Below are 20,477 nucleotides of genomic sequence, written 5' to 3' on the forward strand. Positions count from 1 at the left end.
AGTGCGCATGTTCACTGGGCGTCTTCCGCCCGGCCCGTTAGCCCACGTGAAGAACGCCAGGGAGCTGTGAGGCTGTGCGGTCTCGTTCCTGCCGTCCGGACTCTCTTTCCCCTGCTGAGATTCATCTGGTAGGTCTGCAGGCCAGTCATCCCGGGGGCTGAAGTGTGAGTGAGGGTGAAGAGGGCCTCGGGTGGGTCCGGTGGATCCCGCTTCCTGGTCTGTGGCCTCTGAGGGAGAAGGGCCTCGAGGTCGTCCTCCTTCTCTTCTCAGGCCGCCAGGCCACCATCGACTTTGTGGTCCTGAGGGGGCCTGGGCAGGGAGGAAGGTGGGCCGCGGAGGGAAGGCGGTCAGGGGCTCAGGTGAAGATGGGGTGAGTGCTGTTTGGGGGATGGAAGTCCCAAGGTGCCGAGAACCCCCGACGACACAGGGCAGATCCCTGAATGGGGTGCCCGGTGGGGGCGAGGCGGGCGGTAAAGAAGGAACCTGGCACCTGGGAAGGCTACGGCCTGGTGAGCGCCCCCCAGCGGTGTGGAGTGTGGCGCGCCTGAGTGAGAAGCACTGCAAGATCTCACCTCCGCCATGGAAGGTCCGGGAAAAGTGGGAAGGAGTGGGCGAGGCAGTGCGGTGCAGCCAAACTTGATGTGAGAGGGGGTGAATGGCTCTAGGAAGCGGGAGTGTGCCCAAAGCAGCCATCACGGGAATTGTGATTCACTAGTGTTTTCGTGGGGAGTCCGCTTGTGAAACTAAACCTCATCAGAAACGACCTCTGTCTGCGGGGCACAGTGGCGCTCGCCTGTAGTCCGAGTTACTCGGGACACAGAGGCGGGAGGATCCCTTGAGCAGGAGGTCGAGGCTGCAGTGAGCTGTGATCGCGCTGCTGCACTGCAGCCTGAGCAACCCAGCGAGACCGCGCGTCCAAAAGAGATTTAGAAAAAAATGTCCTCTGCCTCTTGCCACACGCCTTAAGATGACTGCTCTGCCAGCTTGGCCAGCATAAACGGCTTTGTAGGCACTTAGAAAACGTACACACGTATGCTTAACTCTGGGACTTATTTTGAGAGTGTTTTCAAAATTAAAACGACAAGTTAACATTGATCCATGGAAGTGATCGAATATAGCAGCCCTCTGGAGCGCATGTTCCCAATCACGGTTGTCTGTTTTCAGTGTGAAATATGAGTTGGCGAGGAAGATCGACCTATCGGCCTAGGCCAAGACGCTATGTAGAGCCTCCTGAAAGGATTGGGCCTATGCTGGTGAGCGCTTAAACGTTAATTCGATGTTTTCTATGATCAGAAATTAATTTTTGCGATAGTGTTGTTGCATTAGTATGGAAATGCCGAGAAACGTCTTTCCTGCTGATAAAACATGATTGTGGCGTCTCATGAAGGAAACATTGATTCTTGGAGGATGTTTTGTTTTTCCTCTCCTGTTCTTCAGCTGTTGCCCATGACTTCTTTCTCATGCTTTGTTTGTTAATGACAGATCGTACACATGTATTCCAACACAGAGTATAATAGCTTCCAAAGTCCATGTGCGTCACTTTTCTCACAGTAACCTCCCTGTGGGTAGAGTAACCTTCTTGGGCATAGAGAATAGAGTTGGAGAAATGTCTTTAGGCTTAGTTATGATCAGAAACAACTATGTATTCTGTGTATATATGTAAAATTTTGTATCAACAGCAAAACTTGTTTTTTTTTTCTTTATTTGCACACCCACACATGTTCCCCAGCCCGAGCAGTTCAGTGATGAAGTGGAACCACCAACCCCTGAAGAAGGGGAACCAGCAACTCAAAGTCAGGATCCTGCGCCCGCTCAGGAGGGAGAAGATGAGGGAGCATCTGCAGGGCAAGGTGATGGAAAGGGAAGAAGAATGCTCGCTGGTGTGTGTGTCTGTGTGTGTGCGTGTGCGTGTGCGTGTGTGCATGTGTGTGTGTGTTATGCTTTGTCACATAGCAGGAACAGGAGGAAAGAAATCAATGGAAAGAATGCCTGAAATTGACTGGAAAAGCCAGGAGGCTGTGTAGTTTGCAGCTTAGCTTAGGCAAATCCCTCACTCTGATAAAATTTCTCGACTTTATGAATGAGAGAATAGAGGTGCCGGGATTGTGTTTTATCCGAGAACCCTTGACTGGTGAATACACAATTTGCACTTTGTTCCAGGGTTTGTGTCTTCCTATCATCTGTGTCGCTATAAAGAAGGAAATGATTTTGCTGACAATGCTTAAAACTCAAACGCTTTACTGTAAGGTAGCTTAGTACTGGCCCAAGAAGAGACCCGGTTCAGAGGAGCAGGAGCAGCTCCGAAAACCGAGTCGCTGAATGTTGGCCACCGTTTCCTTTGATTGATATTTTTATATGGTACGTTTGATAAAGGCTGGATAAACGAGGATACTGCCATACAGGTAGCTGGTTTAGTGATTTTCTAAGTGGCTTTTAGGAGGTGATGAAATCCTTTTATGGTTGAAAAAGCAGAAAAGGGGTTATCCTGGGATTAACATGAGATGGAAGTCATTTCTCCGAGGTAAAATGTTTTGAAAGGAAACATTTATGTAACTGAGGTCATGGATTATTCCAGGGATTCATTGTTAAAAGTTTCTAGAGTATGACTGATAACAATGCCCGTTAATTGCTGTCCACCCACTCCCTTATTCTCAGTGCGGGACAGTATATTTTGTGTGATTCACAACCAGTGTTATATTTGGTGCTTTGTTCTTCACGGGGTTCATTTGTGGAATATTACATTTGGGACCTTCGGACCTAAATATAACTTTGTTTGAACAAAGTTAAGTTTCTGTGTACCCCAGTAGGTAATGGGTGTCGTGACTGTAAGATTTTCCATAGTCCTCAAAGCCATTCAGCTAATCAGTCCTTCAGAAATGGACCTTGTAATTGTAACTGAAATCCTATCCATGTGGTAGACTTCAGATTTCTTAGGTGATGCACACTGCTCTTGGTACTCTACGGCTGAATATAAGCATTATGCATGTCCTGTGGTTTATCCTCAGATTGTCATTTAGGAGAAAGGTCTCAAGCTGGGCTGAATGTCGTGCACTCATAGTCCCAGCTACTTGGGAGGCTGAGGTGAGAGGATCGCTTGAGCCCTGGCGTTGAAGCCCAGCCTGGGAAACACAGCAAGACCTCATTGCTAATAAACAAAGAAACAAGTAAATAAATAAAGGTTTCATGGTATAGGAAAACACAGATTCAAAGTTTGTGCCTAGTGGCTGCTAATGTTGCAGACATAACTCCTCAGTGAACTGTACCACTTACAAATAGTTAAGACGGCAAATTTGATGATATGTGTGTGTGTGTGTGTGTTTTTAACCACAATTAAAAGAAAACCTCGTGTCTTCCCAAAGTTCCGTGTAGTTGTCATATATTCTTTAAAATTTTTACTGTGTCTATATTCAAGACATAACATTTATAGAAAATTTGCAAGAATAGTACAAGGAACTGGTATACTTTTCACCTAGATTCACCAGTTGTTAATAGCTTTCGCTCCGTAGGTTTCATATGTCTTCCCTCCCTCTCTTACCCGGCTGCCCACACACTCACACACACCCACACGCGGATATATGTTTACTGTTATTAATGCTGACTTGTTTAGATAAAGTTTCAGGTGTCATGGTCCTTTCCCCTGTGTACTTGAGGGTGTGTATATCGTCAGCACAAAGAGAAAGTCATTTCTTGGATCATCACTGCAGAAAGATCAAAATCAGGAAATTTAACAATGAGAAAATGCAGTCATTTAATACACAGTGCATACTGAAATTTTGCCAGCTCCCCAGACAACTTCTTTCTTCCTTTCGTTATTCTTTGTTGAGACGGAGTCTCCCTCTGTTGCCCAGGTTAGAGTGCAGTAGTGCGATCTTGGCTCACTGCAACCTACACCTCCCAGGTTCTAGGGATTCTCACACCTCAGCCTGCCGTGTAGCTGGGCCTAGAGGCGCCGGCCACTGCGGTCTTGAACTTCTGACCTCACCTGATCTGCCCACCTTGGCATCCCAAGGTGTTTGGATTGCAGGCGTGAGACCCCACGCCCGGCCCAGATAATGTTATTGATAGGATTTCTTTTTCTGATCCAGAGTCAGGTTCAGGATCACGTCTTGCATGTGCTTTTCCTTTAATCTGGAATGTTTCCTTAATTTTTCTTTGTCATTCGTGATACGGACATTTTTGAAGAGGATAGACCAGTTGGTTTGCAGAATGTTCTGCAGTTTGGGCTTTTTCGTGTATTTCTTAAAGATCTTTCTTCAACTCAGCGTGGATTGGTGGCCACTCAGGCCACAGGAGAGTCTAAGTGCTAGGAGTGTAAGTGCTGTGAGAGACAGGATTTCAGCCTTGAGTCATTTGATGAGGTAAGGACAATCAGAAGTAGAATAACAGAGAAGAGCAAAGGAGGCCACAAAGTTGTCTGAGGGCAGTCTTCGGAAAGGAAGAGGGTAATATTTGGAACACCTTGTTTTCCTGTTTTCAGCTAATAGACTCCTGAAATAATGTTCCTGGGATTCTCATCAACACATCTGTTATTACAGTAGCTAAAGCTTTGATATAATAACACAGAGAGCATGAGTGTTATTTTCTTATTGATATTTTATGTTTTACTGCTTAAATTGATACGTAGTTTTTATTTTTAAGGGCCGGAGCCTGAAGCTGAGAGCCAGGAAGAGGTTCGCCCGAAGACTGATTGTGAGCCTGAAGATGGTCCTGATGTCCAGGAGATGAGCCTGCCAAATCCAGAGGAGGCGAAAAGGCCTGAAGAAGGTAGGCAATCCATGAGGCATGCAAATTGTAGGGTGTCTGTTTCCACAGTATCATATTATAATAATAATAGTTATTTTTTGAGCCAGAGTCTCGCTCTGTCGACCAAGCTGGAGTGTAGTGGTACCACCTCGGTCACTGGAACTTCAGCCCCCCCGGGTTCAAGTCATTCTCCTGCGTGTGCCTCCCGAGTAGCCGGGCTTACGGACGTGCTCCACCGTTCCCAGCTAACTTTTGTATGTTTAGTAGAGATGGGGTTTCTTTCCATTGCACAGGTTGGTCCCGAACTCCTGGCCTCAGGTTATCCACGTGCCTCGCCCTTTGAAATTTCCGAGATTACAGGCGAGAGCCACGGAGCCCGACCCAGCATTATATTTTTAATAGCAGAGAGGTAACACTGCTGCCTCTGTAATACTGGAGTTCTTATATAGAAAGGTTATTTGAAACGTAGTTCAGGCCCCAGCACCCGACTGATAGGCTGTCAGATATAGAAAGAAACTGAGTCAAAGCCATGTTGAATGAAGATTTGAGTATAAATCCTTGAACCAATAGCTCATAATTTTCAGATGCTTTTGTAAAGATCTGCTTTTAACAAATACATAACACATGTGTAACACCCATCACTTGGTGTGAAAAATGCCGAAGCACTGATGCGGGTTCTGATACCAGCTCTTACAGGCTTGGCGAGATTCTGAGTGAGTCCTTTCACTTCTAAACGTGTCTTTGGTTCTTATGAAAATAGTGAGTTGAAGTCAGAGATTTTAAAACCATTTTCCCTTCTGGTTCTGTCATACTCTGATCCTGTTGCATAGAATGCATGGGATACAGAGGTCATCTGCTTCGCATGATGTGTTGATCCCAAATCATGAAACCCTGGCCTGAGTCATCTGAAAATCTCTCAATTGAGATTTCATTGCTACTAAGAAAGTGAGCGGTGACTCTGCTTCGTCCTAGTTTTTCCGTGTGGAGAGCTGAATACCTATCCTAGTATCTTGTCAAATTGTGAATGCTCTCTCCTCTTTGTTTGTTTGTTTGTTTGAGACAGAGTCTCAGTCTGTCACCCAGGCTGGAGTACAGTGGTGTGATTTCAGCTCACTGCAACCTCTGGCTCCCTGGCTAAAGCAGTCCTCCCACGTCAGCCTCCTGAGTGGCTGAAAGTACATGCACAAGCCATCGTGCTAAGGTGTTTTTTTTTTTTTTTTAATATTTTTAAAGTTTTTTTTTTTTTTTTTTTTTTTTTTTGTCGAGATGAGGTCTCACTGTGTTGCCCAGGCTGGGATTCTCTGGCTTTTAATGCACAATTGCTTTTAAAATCTTTCCTCACGGAAACCTTGAGTGATGGAATTATCAACTGGCGAGAGACCGGTTAGTTCCTATCATCTGTGGCATGTAGGTCAGTGATGCTCAGCCTGCGTGTGATTAAGATGCCTGTGCTAAGCACGCTCCCTGCCGCACCGTCAGTCTTCATGGGCCAGTATTTCTAATAAGACTGTCGACACATATGTGATATAAGCATCTCTCACCATATCAAATGTTACATGTAAGTTTCAGCTTTAGAGACATGGATTGATCAGATTTAAAGTTGAAAGACCATGACTTTAGTACTTCCTGACTAATCAACGGAAGTATGTTTTACACATGTGTTTTCCAAATTGCTGACTGTGAGTTGTAAGTGCGTCTGAATTGAAAGGAAGCACTGGATGTTCAGGGAAGAAATTACCTTTAAATTCTGCAGGTCTGTCCTCAAAGTGTATAGAGAGGTTTAATTGGATGTAAGACAGAGGATCACCCTTAGGGTTCTGTTTCTAGTCCATTTAATAAAAGCCAAACTGTAGTGTGCTTTGTATGCCTTTAGGGTCATTTAAATAATCTATTGCTAAGTCATGTTCCCAATTGTTACGTTTCTGTTGCAGGTGAAAAGCAATCACAGTGTTAAAAGAAGACACGCTGAAATGATGCAGCCTGCTCCTATGTTGGAAATTTGTTCGTTACAATTCTCCCAATAAAGCTTTACAGCCCTCTGCAAAGAAGTCTTGCGCATCTTTTGTGAACTTTATTTCTAGCTTTTTGATGCTGTGAGACATGTATCATTCTTTGAAATATTATATTCTAACTGTTTGAGCTGGTAATGTAAAGACATCATTCTTTTTCCTTTTTTTCATGTTTCTCTTTGGCGACAAGAGTCTCGCTGTGTCACCCAGGCTGGGGAGTGCAGTGGCGCGATCTCTGCTCACTGCAACCCCCGCCTCCCGGATTCAGGCAATTCTGTGCCACAGCCTCCCGAGTTGCTGGGATTACGGGCGCCCACCAGCACGCCGGGCTAAGTTTTGTATTTTTAGTAGAGATGGGGTTTCACCATCTTGGCCAGGGTGCTCTTGAATTCCTGACCTCATGATTCACCCGCCTCGGCCTCCCAAAGTGCTGGGATTACAGGCGTGAGCCACCGCGCCCGGCGGAGACATAATTCTTATATATTGGTTTTCTATCCAGCAGCCTTGTGAAATATGCTTATGAATTCTAAAAGTTTACTTCTAGATCGTTTTCAGTCTTCAACATACAGTAACATATCATCCTTCAATAAGAGCAATTTTGTTTCTGCCATTTATTTTTCTTTGTCCTTTTGTATTGTTTGTAGAGACGGGGTTTTGCCATGTTTCCCGTGCTGTTCTTGCACTCCTGAGTGCAAGTGATGCATCCGCCTTGCCTCCCACAGTGCTGGGATTACAGGCGTGGGCCTCCGTGCCAGGCCTGTTGCTGCCATTGTAAAGAGTTTTATTTCCTTTTCTGGTTTTATGGCATTGCGCAGACCCACCTGTTACCATGGTGGTAGCGGACCTCCTTGTCTTATCCCTGATGAGAAACGGAAAACTTTCAACATTTCACCGTCATATTTACTGTCCTTTCTTTGTAGACGGACTTCCTCAGAGTAAGTCATTCCATTCTGTTCTAAATATGCTGAGCGTATTCATTTGAATCTATGTTGAATTTCATCAAACAGTGCATCTATTTCGATTACCACAGCATTTTTTCCCATTCATCTGTTAATATAGTGAATTCGATTGATAAAATTGTACGTTTTTATGTTCAATTTTTAAAACTTGAGACAGGGTCTCACTCTGTCATCCAGGCTGGGGTGCAGTGGTGTTATCAGAGCTCGCTGCAGCCTTGACCTCCTGGGCTCAAGGGATCCTCCCACGTCAGCCTCCTGAGTAGCTGTGAGTCTAGGTACATGCCACCATGCCCAGGTAATTTTTTGACGGCTTTTTCTTTGTGTTTTGTAGTGACGAGATTTTCTGATGTTGCTCAGGCTGGTCTCGATGGAAGTCCTGAGCTCAGGTGTTCTGGCCAGCACAGCCTCCCAAAATACTAGGATTACAGGCGTGAGACTTGGCCTGATCAGGTTTTTCTTATATAGGGGTCTTACCTATATAAAGACTAAACCTATCTGTACCTTTGTGCAGGTGGGCAAAGAGCATGATGAAATTTATCATTCTGTTGATTTAAAGACAACTATCCTTGACTTACCAGTGTGTAAGTCCATGAAAGCATAATTATGTTGAAAGCATATATTGTTATGGGTGTTGGGAGCCCTGCAGTTTCGGCTGCTGTGGGAGCATGTCCTTGGAGGTACCTTTCGTCTGTTTTCTCAACTCCAAACATCTTAGGACCATGGGTTGTGACTGGTAGGACTATGTATCTTGCTAGTTTCAAGACGGAGTTGATTTTCACATGGTGCCACCCTGGCTGTCCCGTTTCCCTAATACTGTCACTTCTCCTTCTGTGATTCTGATGCTACAAATGATAGATATCGTTTTAGTATTTCTTTACAGGTCCTAGAGATTGTATTCATTTTTCTTTCAGTCTCTTTCTGTGACTTGTTCACATTGAACAATTTCCTTCTGGGGTAGGTTGCTATTGCTGTTTTTGCAGGTGGTCTACCTGTCTTCCCAGGCAGTCACCGTGCTTCTTGTCCCCATGGTGGGGCCAGGGCAAGAGAGGACCCTGGGGGTGTGTGTGTGTCTGTGTGTGTGTGTGTGAGGGGTCGGTTCAGTTGAAAATCGAGTGAGTTTTGAGGGGAGCACTACTTGAGGTATTTGAGTCCCAGAAGCATAGGAAACAGCAAAGGGAGGTTGGATTCCATTATCCTCAGTGTGGATGGGAATCGGGGGTTTGGGGCATTGGGCTGGGAACGGCAGCCCGCCCAGGCCCACAGCCGCGCATGCTCCCTGGGTCCGCGTCTCAGTGCGCATGTTCACTGGGCGTCTTCCGCCCGGCCCGTTAGCCCACGTGAAGAACGCCAGGGAGCTGTGAGGCTGTGCGGTCTCGTTCCTGCCGTCCGGACTCTCTTTCCCCTGCTGAGATTCATCTGGTAGGTCTGTAGGCCAGTCATCCCGGGGGCTGAAGTGTGAGTGAGGGTGAAGAGGGCCTCGGGTGGGTCCGGTGGATCCCGCTTCCTGGTCTGTGGCCTCTGAGGGAGAAGGGCCTCGAGGTCGTCCTCCTTCTCTTCTCAGGCCGCCAGGCCACCATCGACTTTGTGGTCCTGAGGGGGCCTGGGCAGGGAGGAAGGTGGGCCGCGGAGGGAAGGCGGTCAGGGGCTCAGGTGAAGATGGGGTGAGTGCTGTTTGGGGGATGGAAGTCCCAAGGTGCCGAGAACCCCCGACGACACAGGGCAGATCCCTGAATGGGGTGCCCGGTGGGGGCGAGGCGGGCGGCAAAGAAGGAACCTGGCACCTGGGAAGGCTACGGCCTGGTGAGCGCCCCCCAGCGGTGTGGAGTGTGGCGCGCCTGAGTGAGAAGCACTGCAAGATCTCACCTCCGCCATGGAAGGTCCGGGAAAAGTGGGAAGGAGTGGGCGAGGCAGTGCGGTGCAGCCAAACTTGATGTGAGAGGGGGTGAATGGCTCTAGGAAGCGGGAGTGTGCCCAAAGCAGCCATCACGGGAATTGTGATTCACTAGTGTTTTCGTGGGGAGTCCGCTTGTGAAACTAAACCTCATCAGAAACGACCTCTGTCTGCGGGGCACAGTGGCGCTCGCCTGTAGTCCGAGTTACTCGGGACACAGAGGCGGGAGGATCCCTTGAGCAGGAGGTCGAGGCTGCAGTGAGCTGTGATCGCGCTGCTGCACTGCAGCCTGAGCAACCCAGCGAGACCGCGCGTCCAAAAGAGATTTAGAAAAAAATGTCCTCTGCCTCTTGCCACACGCCTTAAGATGACTGCTCTGCCAGCTTGGCCAGCATAAACGGCTTTGTAGGCACTTAGAAAACGTACACACATATGCTTAACTCTGGGACTTATTTTGAGAGTGTTTTCAAAATTAAAACGACAAGTTAACATTGATCCATGGAAGTGATCGAATATAGCAGCCCTCTGGAGCGCATGTTCCCAATCACGGTTGTCTGTTTTCAGTGTGAAATATGAGTTGGCGAGGAAGATCGACCTATCGGCCTAGGCCAAGACGCTATGTAGAGCCTCCTGAAAGGATTGGGCCTATGCTGGTGAGCGCTTAAACGTTAATTCGATGTTTTCTATGATCAGAAATTAATTTTTGCGATAGTGTTGTTGCATTAGTATGGAAATGGCGAGAAACGTCTTTCCTGCTGATAAAACATGATTGTGGCGTCTCATGAAGGAAACATTGATTCTTGGAGGATGTTTTGTTTTTCCTCTCCTGTTCTTCAGCTGTTGCCCATGACTTCTTTCTCATGCTTTGTTTGTTAATGACAGATCGTACACATGTATTCCAACACAGAGTATAATAGCTTCCAAAGTCCATGTGCATCACTTTTCTCACAGTAACCTCCCTGTGGGTAGAGTAACCTTCTTGGGCATAGAGAATAGAGTTGGAGAAATGTCTTTAGGCTTAGTTATGATCAGAAACAGCTATGTATTCTGTGTATATATGTAAAATTTTGTATCAATAGCAAAACTTGTTTTTTTTTTTCTTTATTTGCACACCCACACATGTTCCCCAGCCCGAGCAGTTCAGTGATGAAGTGGAACCACCAACACCTGAAGAAGGGGAACCAGCAACTCAAAGTCAGGATCCTGCGCCCGCTGAGGAGGGAGAAGATGAGGGAGCATCTGCAGGGCAAGGTGATGGAAAGGGAAGAAGAATGCTCGCTGGTGTGTGTGTGCGTGTGCGTGTGCGTGTGTGCATGTGTGTGTGTGTTATGCTTTGTCACATAGCAGGAACAGGAGGAAAGAAATCAATGGAAAGAATGCCTGAAATTGACTGGAAAAGCCAGGAGGCTGTGTAGTTTGCAGCTTAGCTTAGGCAAATCCCTCACTCTGATAAAATTTCTCGACTTTATGAATGAGAGAATAGAGGTGCCGGGATTGTGTTTTATCCGAGAACCCTTGACTGGTGAATACACAATTTGCACTTTGTTCCAAGGTTTGTGTCTTCCTATCATCTGTGTCGCTATAAAGAAGGAAATGATTTTGCTGACAATGCTTAAAACTCAAACGCTTTACTGTAAGGTAGCTTAGTACTGGCCCAAGAAGAGACCCGGTTCAGAGGAGCAGGAGCAGCTCCGAAAACCGAGTCGCTGAATGTTGGTCACCGTTTCCTTTGATTGATATTTTTATATGGTACGTTTGATAAAGGCTGGATAAACGAGGATACTGCCATACAGGTAGCTGGTTTAGTGATTTTCTAAGTGGCTTTTAGGAGGTGATGAAATCCTTTTATGGTTGAAAAAGCAGAAAAGGGGTTATCCTGGGATTAACATGAGATGGAAGTCATTTCTCCGAGGTAAAATGTTTTGAAAGGAAACATTTATGTAACTGAGGTCATGGATTATTCCAGGGATTCATTGTTAAAAGTTTCTAGAGTATGACTGATAACAATGCCCGTTAATTGCTGTCCACCCACTCCCTTATTCTCAGTGCGGGACAGTATATTTTGTGTGATTCACAACCAGTGTTATATTTGGTGCTTTGTTCTTCACGGGGTTCATTTGTGGAATATTACATTTGGGACCTTCGGACCTAAATATAACTTTGTTTGAACAAAGTTAAGTTTCTGTGTACCCCAGTAGGTAATGGGTGTCGTGACTGTAAGATTTTCCATAGTCCTCAAAGCCATTCAGCTAATCAGTCCTTCAGAAATGGACCTTGTAATTGTAACTGAAATCCTATCCATGTGGTAGACTTCAGATTTCTTAGGTGATGCACACTGCTCTTGGTACTCTACGGCTGAATATAAGCATTATGCATGTCCTGTGGTTTATCCTCAGATTGTCATTTAGGAGAAAGGTCTCAAGCTGGGCTGAATGTCGTGCACTCATAGTCCCAGCTACTTGGGAGGCTGAGGTGAGAGGATCGCTTGAGCCCTGGCGTTGAAGCCCAGCCTGGGAAACACAGCAAGACCTCATTGCTAATAAACAAAGAAACAAGTAAATAAATAAAGGTTTCATGGTATAGGAAAACACAGATTCAAAGTTTGTGCCTAGTGGCTGCTAATGTTGCAGACATAACTCCTCAGTGAACTGTACCACTTACAAATAGTTAAGACGGCAAATTTGATGATATGTGTGTGTGTGTGTGTGTTTTTAACCACAATTAAAAGAAAACCTCGTGTCTTCCCAAAGTTCCGTGTAGTTGTCATATATTCTTTAAAATTTTTACTGTGTCTATATTCAAGACATAACATTTATAGAAAATTTGCAAGAATAGTACAAGGAACTGGTATACTTTTCACCTAGATTCACCAGTTGTTAATAGCTTTCGCTCCGTAGGTTTCATATGTCTTCCCTCCCTCTCTTACCCGGCTGCCCACACACTCACACACACCCACACGCGGATATATGTTTACTGTTATTAATGCTGACTTGTTTAGATAAAGTTTCAGGTGTCATGGTCCTTTCCCCTGTGTACTTGAGGGTGTGTATATCGTCAGCACAAAGAGAAAGTCATTTCTTGGATCATCACTGCAGAAAGATCAAAATCAGGAAATTTAACAATGAGAAAATGCAGTCATTTAATACACAGTGCATACTGAAATTTTGCCAGCTCCCCAGACAACTTCTTTCTTCCTTTCGTTATTCTTTGTTGAGACGGAGTCTCCCTCTGTTGCCCAGGTTAGAGTGCAGTAGTGCGATCTTGGCTCACTGCAACCTACACCTCCCAGGTTCTAGGGATTCTCACACCTCAGCCTGCCGTGTAGCTGGGCCTAGAGGCGCCGGCCACTGCAGTCTTGAACTTCTGACCTCACCTGATCTGCCCACCTTGGCATCCCAAGGTGTTTGGATTGCAGGCGTGAGACCCCACGCCCGGCCCAGATAATGTTATTGATAGGATTTCTTTTTCTGATCCAGAGTCAGGTTCAGGATCACGTCTTGCATGTGCTTTTCCTTTAATCTGGAATGTTTCCTTAATTTTTCTTTGTCATTCGTGATACGGACATTTTTGAAGAAGATAGACCAGTTGGTTTGCAGAATGTTCTGCAGTTTGGGCTTTTTCGTGTATTTCTTAAAGATCTTTCTTCAACTCAGCGTGGATTGGTGGCCACTCAGGCCACAGGAGAGTCTAAGTGCTAGGAGTGTAAGTGCTGTGAGAGACAGGATTTCAGCCTTGAGTCATTTGATGAGGTAAGGACAATCAGAAGTAGAATAACAGAGAAGAGCAAAGGAGGCCACAAAGTTGTCTGAGGGCAGTCTTCGGAAAGGAAGAGGGTAATATTTGGAACACCTTGTTTTCCTGTTTTCTGCTAATAGACTCCTGAAATAATGTTCCTGGGATTCTCATCAACACATCTGTTATTACAGTAGCTAAAGCTTTGATATAATAACACAGAGAGCATGAGTGTTATTTTCTTATTGATATTTTATGTTTTACTGCTTAAATTGATACGTAGTTTTTATTTTTAAGGGCCGGAGCCTGAAGCTGAGAGCCAGGAAGAGGTTCGCCCGAAGACTGATTGTGAGCCTGAAGATGGTCCTGATGTCCAGGAGATGAGCCTGCCAAATCCAGAGGAGGCGAAAAGGCCTGAAGAAGGTAGGCAATCCATGAGGCATGCAAATTGTAGAGTGTCTGTTTCCACAGTATCATATAATAATAATAATAGTTATTTTTTGAGCCAGAGTCTCGCTCTGTCGACCAAGCTGGAGTGCAGTGGTACCACCTCGGTCACTGGAACTTCAGCCCCCCCGGGTTCAAGTCATTCTCCTGCGTGTGCCTCCCGAGTAGCCGGGCTTACGGACGTGCTCCACCGTTCCCAGCTAACTTTTGTATGTTTAGTAGAGATGGGGTTTCTTTCCGTTGCACAGGTTGGTCCCGAACTCCTGGCCTCAGGTTATCCACGTGCCTCGCCCTTTGAAATTTCCGAGATTACAGGCGAGAGCCACGGAGCCCGACCCAGCATTATATTTTTAATAGCAGAGAGGTAACACTGCTGCCTCTGCAATACTAGAGTTCTTATATAGAAAGGTTATTTGAAATGTAGTTCAGGCCCCAGCACCCGACTGATAGGCTGTCAGATATAGAAAGAAACTGAGTCAAAGCCATGTTGAATGAAGATTTGAGTATAAATCCTTGAACCAATAGCTCATAATTTTCAGATGCTTTTGTAAAGATCTGCTTTTAACAAATACATAACACATGTGTAACACCCATCACTTGGTGTGAAAAATGCCGAAGCACTGATGCGGGTTCTGATACCAGCTCTTACAGGCTTGGCGAGATTCTGAGTGAGTCCTTTCACTTCTAAACGTGTCTTTGGTTCTTATGAAAATAGTGAGTTGAAGTCAGAGATTTTAAAACCATTTTCCCTTCTGGTTCTGTCATACTCTGATCCTGTTGCATAGAATGCATGGGATACAGAGGTCATCTGCTTCGCATGATGTGTTGATCCCAAATCATGAAACCCTGGCCTGAGTCATCTGAAAATCTCTCAATTGAGATTTCATTGCTACTAAGAAAGTGAGCGGTGACTCTGCTTCGTCCTAGTTTTTCCGTGTGGAGAGCTGAATACCTATCCTAGTATCTTGTCAAATTGTGAATGCTCTCTCCTCTTTGTTTGTTTGTTTGTTTGAGACAGAGTCTCAGTCTGTCACCCAGGCTGGAGTACAGTGGTGTGATTTCAGCTCACTGCAACCTCTGGCTCCCTGGCTAAAGCAGTCCTCCCACGTCAGCCTCCTGAGTGGCTGAAAGTACATGCACAAGCAAGCGTGCCAAGGTTTTTTTTTTTTTTTTTTTAATATTTTTAAAGTTTTTTTTTTTTTTTTTTTTTTTTTTGTTGAGATGAGGTCTCACTGTGTTGCCCAGGCTGGGATTCTCTGGCTTTTAATGAACAATTGCTTTTAAAATCTTTCCTCACGGAAACCTTGAGTGATGGAATTATCAACGGGCGAGAGACCAGTTAGTTCCTAACATCTGTGGCATGTAGGTCAGTGATGCTCAGCATGGGTGTGAGTAAGATGCCTGTGCTATGCATGCTCCCTGCCGCACTGTCAGTCTTCATGAGCCAGTGTTTCTAGTAAGACTGTCGACACATATGTGATATAATCATCTCTCACCATATCAAATGTTACATGTAAGTTTCAGCTTTAGAGACATGGATTGATCAGATTCAAAGTTGAAAGACCATGACTTTAGTACTTCCTGACTAATCAACGGAAGTATGTTTTACACATGTGTTTTCCAAATTGCTGACTGAATTGTAAGTGCTTCTGAATTGAAAGGAAGCACTGGATGTTCAGGGAAGAAATTACCTTTAAATTCTGCAGGTCTGTCCTCAAAGTGTATAGAGAGGTTCAATTGGATGTAAGACAGAGGATCACCCTTAGGGTTCTGTTTCTAGTCCATTTAATAATAGCCAAACTGTAGTGTGCTTTGTATGCCTTTAGTGTCATTTAAATAATCTGTTGCTAAGTCATGTTCCCAATTGTTACGTTTCTGTTACAGGTGAAAAGCAATCACAGTGTTAAAAGAAGACACGCTGAAATGATGCAGCCTGCTCCTATGTTGGAAATTTGTTCATTACAATTCTCCCAATAAAGCTTTACAGCCCTCTGCAAAGAAGTCTTGAGCATCTTTTGTGAACTTTATTTCTAGCTTTTTGATGCTGTGAGACATGTATCATTCTTGAAATGTTATATTCTAACTGTTTGAGCTGGTAATGTAGAGACATCATTCTTTTTCCTTTCTTTCATTTTTCTCTTTGGCGACAGAGTCTCGCTGTGTTACCCAGGCTGGAGTGCAGTGGCGCGATCTCTGCTCACTGCAACTCCCGCCTCCTGGATTCAAGCAATTCTCTGCCTGAGCCTCCTGAGTAGCTGGGATTACCGGCGCCCACCGGCATGCCGGGCTAAGTTTTGTATTTTTAGTAGAGATGGGGTTTCACCATCTTGGCCAGGGTGCTCTTGAATTCCTAACCTCATGATTCACCCGCCTCGGCCTCCCAAAGTGCTGGGATTACAGGCGTGAGCCACCGCGCCCGGCGGAGACATTATTCTTATATATTGGTTTTCTATCCAGCAGCCTTGTGAAATATGCTTATGAATTCTAAAAGTTTACTTCTAGATCGTTTTCAGTCTTCAACATACAGCAACATATCATCCTTCAATAAGAGCAATTTTGTTTCTGCCATTTATTTTTCTTTGTCCTTTTGTATTGTTTGTAGAGACGGGTTTTGCCAAGTTTCCCGTGCTGTTCTTGGACTCCTGAGTGCAAGTGATGCATCCACCTTGCCTCCCACAGTGCTGGGATTACAGGCGTGGGCCCCCGCGCCAGGCCTGTTGCTGTCATTGTAAAGAGTTTTATTTCCTTTTCTGGTTTTACGGCATTGGGTAGACCCACCTGTTACCATGGTGGTAGTGGACATCCTTGTCTTATCCCTGATGAGAAACGGAAAACTTTCAACATTTTCACCGTCATATTTACTGTTTTTTTTTTTTTTTTTGTGTATGGACTTCTTCAGAGTAAGTCGTTCCATTCTGTTCTAAATATGCTGAGCGTATTCATTTGAATCTATGTTTTCATCAAACAGTGTATCTATTTTGATTACCACAGCATTTTTTTCCATTTATCTGTTAATATCAGGAATTAGATTGATAAATTTATGGTTCATTTTGTATTTTTAAAACTTCATTCATTTTTATTTTTTATTTTTAAAACTCCAAAAACCGTGTTGCTGAATGTTGGCCACCATTTCCCTCTGTCACCCAGGCTAGAGTGCGGTGGTGTTGTCAGAGCTAACTGCAGCCTTGACTTCTTGGGCTCAAACAATCTTCCCACCTCTGCCTCCTGATTAGCTGTGACTATAGGTACATGCCAGTATGCCCAGCTCATTTTTGTATGATATTTTGTTTGTTTTGTAGTGATGAGATTTTCTCATGTTGATTAGGCTGGCATCTCATGATAATGGTTATGGCATCTTATGAAGGAAATATTATTTCAGGAGGATTTTTTTCCTCTTGTGTTCTGCAGCTTTTGCACATGACTTCCTTCTCATGCTCGTTAATTTTAAAGTGTATACTTCTACCATAGCGTATAATAGCTTCCAATGTTTTTGTGGGTATCTCTTATCAGAGTTACCTTTCTGTAGGTAGAGTAACCTTATTAAGCATATAGAATAGAGTTGGAGAAATGTCTTTAGGCTTAATTATGATCAGAAGATTCTATGTATTCTGTGTGTGTATTTATATATATGTTTCTACATGTATATGTATATATTTTATTGACATGTATTAATAACGAAACTTTTTAATTGCACACACACACGTTTTCTAGCCCATCCAGTGTGTTCACGAAACACCTGAAAAAGTGGAACCACCAACTCAAAGTCAGGATCCTGCACCTGCTCAGGAGAGAAAGGATAAGGGAGCATCTGCAGCTCAAGGTGAAGGGCAAAGAAAGAATGCCTGTGGAAGTGTGTGTGTGTGTGTGTGTGTGTGTGTGTGTGTGTGTGTGTGTGTGATGCGTTGTCACATACCAGAAGCAGGAGAGAAGAAAACAACGCAAACAATGCCGGGAAATTGACTGGAAATCGAAGAGGGTATAGTTTGCAGCTTAGCTTAGGGAAATCCCTCTCTATGATAAAATTTCTCCACTTTATAAATTAGAGAATGAAGCCTCGGTGACTGTGTTTTATCCAAGAACACTTGACTGGTGAATACAGAATTTATATTATTTTTCCAAATATCCAAGAACACTTGACTGGTGAATACAGAATTTGTATTATTTTTCCAAAGTGTGTGTCTTCCTACCATCTATGTTGCTGTGAAAATAGTAAATGATTTTGCTTAAAATGCTTAGAACTGCAATGCTTTACTGTAAGGAAGCTTAGTACTGGCCCCAAAATAGACGCAGTTCTTAGGAGTGGGAGCAACCCCAAAAACCATGTCGCTGAATGTTGGTCACCATTTCCTTTGATTGATATTTTTATATGGTAAATTGGATAAAAGCTGGATAAATCAGGATATTGCCATACATGTAGCTGATTTAGTATGAGTTTTTAAGTGGCTTTAAGAGGTGACTAAATTTTTTTTATGGTTAGAAAATTTAAAAGTAATTATCCTGAGATTAACAGAAGATAGAAATAATTTCTCCTACATAAAACATTTTGAAGCAATACTTTTATGTATCAAGTCATGGATTAGTCTAGTAATTCACTGTTAAAGTTTTCTAGACTATGACAGACAGCAATGCCCACTAATTGCTGTCCACCCTCTCCCTTATTCTCAGTTTGGGGCAGTATATTTTCTGTGATTGACAAATAATGTTATTTTGTACTACCTGGGGTTCATTCATGGAATATTACATTTAGGACCTTTGAACCTAAATATAACTTCATTTGAACAAAGTTGAGTTTCTGTTTACCCCAATAGGGAATGGATGTCCTGACTGTAAGATTTTTCATAGTCCTCAAATCCATTCAGCTAATCAGTCCTTCAGAAATTTACGTTTTAATTGTAATTGAAATCGTTTCTGTGTTGTAGACATCAGATTTCTTATTTGATGCGCACTGCTCTTAGTACTCTATGGCTGAATATAGGAATTATACATGTCCCATGGTTTATCCTTAGATTGTAATTTAAGAGGAAGGTCTCATCTGTGCTCAATGGGCTCAGTGCCGTGTACTCATAGTCCCGGCTACTTGGGATGCTGAAGTGAGAGATTTGCTTGAGTCCAGGAGTTCAAGCCCAGCCTGAGAAGCACAGTGAGACTTTATCGCTAAGAAATAAGTAAATAAGTAAGTAAATAAGTGAATGAATGAATAACTAAATGTTTCGTGGTATTGGAAAGCAAACATGTAAAATTTGTTCCTAGTTGCTGGTAATGTTGGAAACATAAGTCTTTATTGAACTGTAACACTTTCAAATAGTTAAGTTGATAAATTTTAAGTTATGTGTAGTTTTTACCACAAATTAAAAAATCTCCTGTCTTCATAATGTTCAGTGTAGTCATCATATATTCTTTTAAGCTTTCATTTGATATATTTTGTAAACATAATATTTATAGAAAAGTTGCAAGAATATTACAATCAATTCATATATTTTTCATCTGGATTCACCAACTGTTAATAGTTTTTGCCTCATTGGTTTCTTATCTCTTCTCTCCCTCTCTTACCCTGCTGCCTACATGCTCACACACCCTTATTTGTATTATATTTATTGTTATTAATGGTGAATTATTTGCATAAAATTTCAGGTATTATGGTCCTTTACCCAAAGTACTTGAGTGTGTGTATATCCTCAGAAAGAAAAAGTCATTCCTTGGATAATCACTGCACAATGATCAAAATAAGGAAATTTAACAATGAGAACCTGCAGTCATTTAATATACAGCGTATACTCAAATTTTGCCAGTTATTCAAGTAATTTCCCATTTTTTGTTTTTTTGAGACGGAGTTTCACTCCGTCAGTCAAGCTGGAGTGCAGTGGTACGATCTTGGTGCATCGCAACCTGAGCTTTTCAGGTTCAAGGGATTCTTATGTCTCAGTCTCCTGAATAACTTGGATTACAGGTGCCTGTCATGGCAGCTGGCTAATTTTTTTTTAATGTATTTTTAGTAGAGACAGGGTTTCACCATGTTGGCCAGGTGAAACCCCTAACCTCAAGTGCTCTGCCTACCTCAGCCTTCCAGACTGTTGGGATTATAGGTGTGAGCCACCACGTCCGGCCCAGATAATTTCCTCTATAGAATTTAATTTTCTGATCCAGAGTCCAGTTCAGGATCATGTCTTGCATGTAGTTGTCATGTCTTTTTAGTTTCATCTGGAATGGTTCCTTAAATTTTCTTTGTCATTCATGATACTGATGTTTGTGAAGAGGATAGATAGAACAGTTGGTTTGCAGAATGTTCACCAGTTTGGGCTTTTTCATTTATCGTTTAGAGACCTTTTTTCACTCACCATTTATTGGTGGCTACTCATGCCATATAACTTGCTAGGTGCTAGGAGTCTAATTGCTAATGAGAGACAGGATTTCAGCCTTGAGTGTTTAATATGACAAGGACAATGAGAAATACATTCACAGATATGTGCAAAGGAGGCGACAAAGCTGTGTGAGGGCAGTCTTCAGAAAGGAAGAGGGTAATATTTGGAAAACCCTGTTTTCCTATTTTCTGGCAACAGACTCCTCAGATAATGTTCTTGTGATTCTTATTAACACAGTTATTATTACACGAGCCTAAGGCTTTCATTTAATAACATTGTGAGCATGAATATTATTTTCTTATTCATATTCCACGGTTTACTGCTTAAATTGATTTTT

General features: G+C 43.5%; 2 protein-coding genes across 5 annotated transcripts; both read left to right on the plus strand.

Annotated features, from left to right (window-relative positions):
• Positions 1-1,160: 1,160 nt before the first annotated feature.
• LOC115898706 (G antigen 10-like) lies at positions 1,161-6,697 on the plus strand. Of its 2 annotated transcripts, XM_030934368.1 has the most exons (5): positions 1,161-1,253; positions 1,730-1,850; positions 4,639-4,764; positions 5,151-5,152; positions 6,010-6,072. In XM_030934368.1, the coding sequence occupies exons 1-5, from the start codon at positions 1,173-1,175 to the stop codon at positions 6,070-6,072; spliced, it is 393 nt and encodes a 130-aa protein (XP_030790228.1). In that variant the 5' UTR covers positions 1,161-1,172. The 2 variants fall into 2 exon arrangements, with proteins under 2 accessions (XP_030790228.1, XP_030790229.1); XM_030934369.1 differs by lacking the exons at positions 5,151-5,152; positions 6,010-6,072 and adding an exon at positions 6,675-6,697.
• A 2,318-nt stretch (positions 6,698-9,015) lies between these two features.
• Positions 9,016-15,782, plus strand: LOC104659057 (G antigen 10-like). Of its 3 annotated transcripts, none has more exons than XM_030934371.1 (5): positions 9,016-9,130; positions 10,167-10,255; positions 10,733-10,853; positions 13,632-13,757; positions 15,666-15,782. In XM_030934371.1, exons 2-5 carry the CDS (start codon positions 10,175-10,177, stop codon positions 15,686-15,688), a joined length of 351 nt encoding a protein of 116 aa, XP_030790231.1. In that variant the 5' UTR covers positions 9,016-9,130; positions 10,167-10,174; the 3' UTR covers positions 15,689-15,782. The 3 variants fall into 3 exon arrangements, with proteins under 3 accessions (XP_030790231.1, XP_030790232.1, XP_030790230.1); XM_030934370.1 differs by lacking the exons at positions 9,016-9,130; positions 15,666-15,782 and adding exons at positions 14,144-14,145; positions 15,003-15,065 and having other exon boundaries at positions 10,163-10,255; XM_030934372.1 differs by lacking the exon at positions 13,632-13,757 and having other exon boundaries at positions 9,020-9,130.
• Positions 15,783-20,477: the final 4,695 nt, after the last annotated feature.

This window comes from Rhinopithecus roxellana, chromosome 7 (genome assembly GCF_007565055.1).
Source record: "Rhinopithecus roxellana isolate Shanxi Qingling chromosome 7, ASM756505v1, whole genome shotgun sequence".
Classification (NCBI taxonomy): Eukaryota; Metazoa; Chordata; class Mammalia; order Primates; family Cercopithecidae; genus Rhinopithecus; species Rhinopithecus roxellana.